Source organism: Haematobia irritans, chromosome 5 (assembly GCF_050003625.1).
Source record: "Haematobia irritans isolate KBUSLIRL chromosome 5, ASM5000362v1, whole genome shotgun sequence".
Classification (NCBI taxonomy): domain Eukaryota; kingdom Metazoa; phylum Arthropoda; class Insecta; order Diptera; family Muscidae; genus Haematobia; species Haematobia irritans.
This window is the reverse complement of record NC_134401.1, coordinates 119,716,722-119,723,155: the sequence shown is the minus strand read 5'-3', so window position 1 is coordinate 119,723,155 and position 6,434 is coordinate 119,716,722. Positions and strand designations below refer to the sequence as shown.

The window sequence follows — 6,434 nt, the reverse complement described above, 5'->3', positions numbered from 1 at the left end:
AGGTGTCAAGCGTGAGGCCCGGTAATTCGGATTTGGAAAAGCGAAAGCCTAACTGAATATTTTTCCTGAATTTTATACTAATTGAACTTGAAAAAGAAATTTAATTTGATTTTTTAAATAAACGATTTCACCGATTTACACACGTTTTCCCTTGACCAAATTTTGACCGTATCACCCTTTAATTAGGCATGGTTGTTAATGGCCATATACTAGCACAATATACCAAATTTCAACTGACTCGGATGAAATTTGCTCCGCCAAGGGGCTCTAAAACCAAATCTCGGGATCGGTTTATATGGGGGCGATATGTGATTATGGACTGATATGGACCACTTTTGGCATGGTTGTTAAATATCATATACTACCACCACGTACAAAATTTCAACCAGATCGGATGAATTTTGCTTCTCCAAAAGGAACCGGATGTCAAATCTGGGGATCGGTTTATATGGGTGCTATATATAATTATGGACTGATATGAACCAATTCCTGCATGGCTGTTGGATACCATATACTAACATCACGTACCAAATTTCAACCGAATCGGATGAATTTGGCTCTTCCAAGGGGCTCCGGAGATCAAATCTGGGGATCGGTTTATATGGGGCCTATATACATTATTATGGACCGATTTCGACCAATTTTTGTATGGGAGTTTGAGGTCATATATTAACACCACGTACCAAATTTCAACTGAATCAGATGAATTTTGGTCTTCCAAGAGGCTCCGGAGGTCAAATCTGGTGATCGGTTTATATGGGGGCTATATATAATTATGGACCGATGTGGACCAATTTTTACATAGTTGTTAGAGACCATATACTAACACCATGTAAAAAATTTCAGCCGGATCGGATGAAATTTGCTTCTTTTAGAGGCCTCGCAAGCCAAATCGGGGGATCGGTTTATATGGGGGCTATATATAATTATGGACCGATGTGGACCAATTTTTACATGGTTGTTAGAGACCATATACTTACACCATGTACCAAATTTCAGCCGGATCGGATGAAATTTGCTTCTTTTAGAGGCCTCGCAAGCCAAATCGGGGGATCGGTTTATATGAGGGCTATATATAATTATGGACCGATGTGGACCAATTTTTGCATGGTTGTTAGATACCATATACTAACACCACGTTGCAAATTTCAACCGGATCGGATGAATTTTGCACCTCCAAGAGGCTCCGGAGATCAAATCTGGGGAACGGTTTATATGGGGGCTGTATATAATTATGGACCGACACGGACTACTTTTGCATGGTGGTTAGAGACCACATACTAACACCACGTACCAAATTTCAACCCGATCGGATGAAACTTACTGCTCTTAGAGGATTCGCAAACCAAATTTGGGGGTCCGTTTATATGGGGGCTATACGTAAAGTGGACCGATATGGCCCATTTGCAATACCATCCGACCTACATCAATAACAACTACTTGTGCCAAGTTTCAAGTCGATAGCTTGTTTCGTTCGGAAGTTAGCGTGATTTCAACAGACAGACGGACGGACATGCTCAGATCGACTCAGAATTTCACCACGACCCAGAATATATAAACTTCATAGGATCTTAGAGCAGTATTTCGATGTGTTACAAACGGAATCACAAAGTTAATATACCCCCATTCTATAGTGGAGGGTATAATAATATACCCCCATCCTATGGTGGAGAGTAAAAAACCAACAATAACAAAACGAAATAAAATTTTGATAAAATTCTCTATAGAAATTCTATTTCTATTTCAATATAATTTTAAGCAATCAGCTGCTTTCTATTCATTAGCTTCACAAATTTTGGATACTTACCTTATTGGCATCACATATTCAGAAAGCTCTTAGTTTAATCAATCACGAAACCATAGAGTTAATAAAGTCGACTACTTAGTGACTGCTATCAAATAAACCAACTCTACTAGTACACTTCAATATTCATCTTCAAATGAAGATTCTAATGACAAGAGCAAGTCACATTACATTAGATTACCTTCAAACAGCATTTGTAAATGGGTATAGAGTTAATGGAATTAACAGGGAGCAACTGTAAATGGAAATGAAAATTAGTAGAATTAAATAAAATGAATTTCATTTTTGAGTTTGTTTCATAGTTTATACGATTACGTTTATATACAAGTGAAATTGTATGGGCATGTGTGTGTGTGTGTAAATATGAAAGCAACTGTATTAATTCCTATGTGTGATTGTGTGTGTGTATGCAAGGGTTTTTCATTCTGGTTTTTCTCAATTTATTTTTAACTTTAGCAAGTACCGAGGATGTTGATTCCATCTTACTCTACTACATACACACTTGCCTAAAAACACACAAAACACACACACACTCATACACAAAACTCATGTTTATATTTTATTGTATAATAGCTTAAAGTGTTCTACCCTTTTCAGTTTAGTTTGATGAGGGACCATGACCAAAGTTAGATATCAGATAAACTGTTGCCCTTTTACATGAATTCTTTTACTTAAATGAAAATTTTAATTTTACCAAAAAAAAAACTTTAGAATTATTGTTATTACAAAAATGTTAATTCAAAAATGGGTTCAAGCGCTGAATACAAACGAAAATATGAAAATTAAATAATCATAAACATAAAAATAAAAATAAAATTATATTAATGGCTGTTTCCTTTAAGTTCAAGTAAAAAATGTTAGGAAGAAAATTTCTAAAGGCTTCATGAAAATATCCGTAGAGTACAAAGGTTGTGGCTAACTGTAGTGACCATCTGTTGAGAGAAATCCACTTAGGGTTTGGGTACTAAATACAAAGAGAGCTAAAATTTTTTGCTCCTCAACGGAGGCTCAAGAAATCAAATATACACTGAAAAAAAAACATGTCCGATTCCAAAGATGTTTTCTTTATTCTAACGAAATTGGTAATGATGACGAGCCAAAACTGCGGAAAATTCGCAAAAAGATACTTTTAAGACACAATTCTCTTTTAAGTTTGAGCTTTGCCTACTTGATTCTAGGAAGCAAATTTAAATTTTCGTTTTTCCAGCTTTTTTTCATATACTATCAAAGCCCTTTAAAATCATATTAACGACAACTTTAATTTCCAAATTCTGAATCGACTTCCAGTAGAAATTATGCTATGTTTTAAGTAAAAAATTTCTTTAAAATGAAGTGTTGAAAAACATGTCCTATTTTTGAACATTTTTTGCTTAGTAGTCAAGATGTAAAAGGGCAACAAATTTAAGGACAATTTCATTAATTTTGAAAACTTTTTCGGAATTATTAAACTCAAGTTGACTTTAGTCAAAAAATAAATTTATTTCATGTTATGATACCCATTTTAAGTCGAATCACTTAATTATGAAGACAAAACGACTTTATTGAAAAGTTTATTGACTTTTGGTCAAGAAAAAACCTTTATATCACAGAAATGCATCGTCTATGTTAAACAAAATTCGCATTCATATTTTAAGGACATGAAATCTTTAGCCTCACGACAATTTTTTTTTCAGTATAGGGAGCGGACTATCGACTTACAAGAAGGTAGTGACTCCAAATCGCGATAATAAACAAAATACGACGGCCAAAGCGCCATCCCGGAGGCTGTACACGACGATGCTGACGAAGTTTGACTGCGTGGTAATGGACGACGAAACCTATGTCAAAGCCGACTACAAGTAGCTTCCGGGACAGGAGTTTTATACGGTAAAAGGAAGGGGAAAGGTAGCAGATATTTTCAAGCACACAAAACTGTCAAAGTTCGCAAAGAAATATCTGGTTTGGCAAGCCATCTGTACCTGTGGCTTGAAAAGCAGAATTTTCATAGCAGCAGTTCAAGGCACACTGGCTTTCTGCGGCGAAGAAGGTGGACAAGGTGGCTGTCCAAAATCTGATGACAGGTGTCAAGCGTGAGGCCCGGCAATTCGGATCTGGAAAAGCGAAAGCCTAACTGAATATTTTTCCTGAATTTTATACTAATTGAACTTGAAAAAGAAATTTAATTTGATTTTTTAAATAAACGATTTCACCGATTTACACGCATTTTCCCTTGAACAAATTTTGACCGTATCACCCTTTATACTAACACCATGTACCAAATTTCAGCCGGATCGGATGAAATTTTCTTCTCTTAGAGGATCCGCAAGTGGACCGATATCGCCTATTTACAATACCATCCGACCTATATCAGTAACAACTACTTGTGCCAAGTTTCAAGTCGTTAGCTTGTGTCGTTCGGAAGTTAGCTTGATTTCAACAGACGGACGGACATGCTCAAATCGACTCTGAATTTCACCACGACCCAGAATAATATACTTTATGGGGTCTTAGAGCAGTATTTCGATGTGTTACAAACGGAATGACAAAGTTAATATACCCCCATCCTATGGTGGAGGGTATAAAAAATAGGAACCCCAAGGCCCTTTTGGTGGCAATAAACATCACCAGTCATATCTTATTCCTTGAAGCGCGTATAGTTTTTGGCCCCTTTTTCCATCATCAAATTCCCATTTTTATCCCACCAAAATGACAATAGTTATATTCTAAACAGGATTATCTTTTGATGTCTTATAAATCGTCAGAGAAACTTAGTCCAAGATCTTCTTGCTCTTCAAAGATCTGCAACATATATTGTCGAAACCATAGTTATTGGATTTAAGGATTTGTTACGAATTTTTTTTTGAAATTTTGTGTATTATAATTCGGTTTTGTGTATAAACTTCAATAACAAAACTTTGGTTATTTGTGAGTATAAGAATGGGTAATGAGAATGTGTAACGACGAGTTTCCTCCGGTCGCTGGGGTATTGCTCGCGGGGGAAGGGTCCGTCACAGAAATTTATTGGTTTAGCGACAGAAAAAGAAAAAGACGGTGTTTTATGTTGCAATAGGAGTTTATTTACGGTAAATCGTCTAGTGTAATATAATTTATTTTGGCTACGGGTGATATTATTACGGGGTAATGTTTCGACGGGCTGGATAGGCTTGATGCGGTGGCCTGGCTAAGCACACCGGACTGGACTAAGCACACCGGACTGGGCGAGCTGATTGGCGTTGTATTTTGGTCTGGGCAAGGGCTTGTACTGGCGAATTTGGGCGATGAAATGGCGACCTGGCTAAGTACGCTTTCGGTTTCTGGGCAGTATCATGCGCTGGCGAATGTTATGACTGGCGACCTGGCTAGGTACGCTCTGGAAGACTGGACTAGTGGACGGCGACCTGGCTAAGTACGCTCTGGAAGACTGGGCTAGTGGATGGCGACCTGGCTAAGTACGCCTATACATCCGGTGAGACGTGGCTAGACGAGACAGTGGCGAGTCGAAGGTGGTCCTGTGCAATCTGAGGTAGAGCGAGGAGAACTGGGGCAACCTAAGACTGTGACCTTGAATAGAGGACAAAGCTGGGCAAAGTCAATACGATCGTGAAGATTGAGAGTGACTGCGACCTGGTTAAGTACACAAGTCAAATGTGATGTGGCCTATTTGTTTGTGCTGTAGAGAAACACGTGGGATAATACAAGACGATGACCTTGAATAGAGGACACAGCCAGGCAAAGTCAATAAGATCGTGAAGATCGAGCGTGACTGCGACCTGGGTAAGTACACAAGCCAAATGAAAATCAGGGACAATGGGATCGTGTAGATCCTAGGAGACTGCGACCTGGTTAAGTACACAAGTCCAATGTACTGCAAGCCTATTTGTGTATGACGTAGAGAAACAAGTGCTAGTATATGAGTGATGACCTTGAATAGAGGACAAAGCTGGGCAAAGTCAATACGATCGTGAAGATCGAGAGTGACTGCGACCTGGTTAAGTACACAAGTCAAATGTGGTGTGGCCTATTTGTTTGTGCTGTATAGAAACACGTGGGATAATACAAGACGATGACCTTGAATAGAGGACACAGCCAGGCAAAGTCAATAAGATCGTGAAGATCGAGCGTGACTGCGACCTGGGTAAGTACACAAGCCAAATGAAAAATCAGGGACAATGGGATCGTGTAGATCCTAGGAGACTGCGACCTGGTTAAGTACACAAATCCAATGTACTGCGAGTCTGTTTGTGTGTGACGTAGAGAAACACGTGGTACAATATAAACAGATGACCTTGAATAGAGGACAAAGCTGGGCAAAGTCAATACGATCGTGAAGATTGAGAGTGACTGCGACCTGGTTAAGTACACAAGTCAAATGTGATGTGGCCTATTTGTTTGTGCTGTAGAGAAACACGTGGGATAATACAAGACGATGACCTTGAAAAGAGGACACAGCCAGGCAAAGTCAATAAGATCGTGAAGATCGAGCGTGACTGCGACCTGGGTAAGTACACAAGCCAAATGAAAATCAGGGACAATGGGATCGTGTAGATCCTAGGAGACTGCGACCTGGTTAAGTACACAAGTCCAATGTACTGCGAGTCTGTTTGTGTGTGACGTAGAGAAACACGTGGTACAATATAAACAGATGACCTTG

At 38.7% G+C, this 6,434-nt stretch overlaps 1 protein-coding gene across 1 annotated transcript in view; it reads left to right on the top strand.

Moving 5' to 3' along the window:
* LOC142240018 (putative multidrug resistance-associated protein lethal(2)03659) overlaps positions 1-5,189 on the top strand; it is a 10,260-nt gene extending 5,071 nt beyond the window's left edge. Inside the window, exon 4 of the mRNA XM_075311736.1 lies at positions 4,946-5,189. Within this exon, the coding sequence (XP_075167851.1) occupies positions 4,946-5,189 (244 nt within the window). The remainder of the gene's footprint in view (positions 1-4,945) is intronic.
* The last annotated feature ends 1,245 nt before the right edge of the window (positions 5,190-6,434 follow it).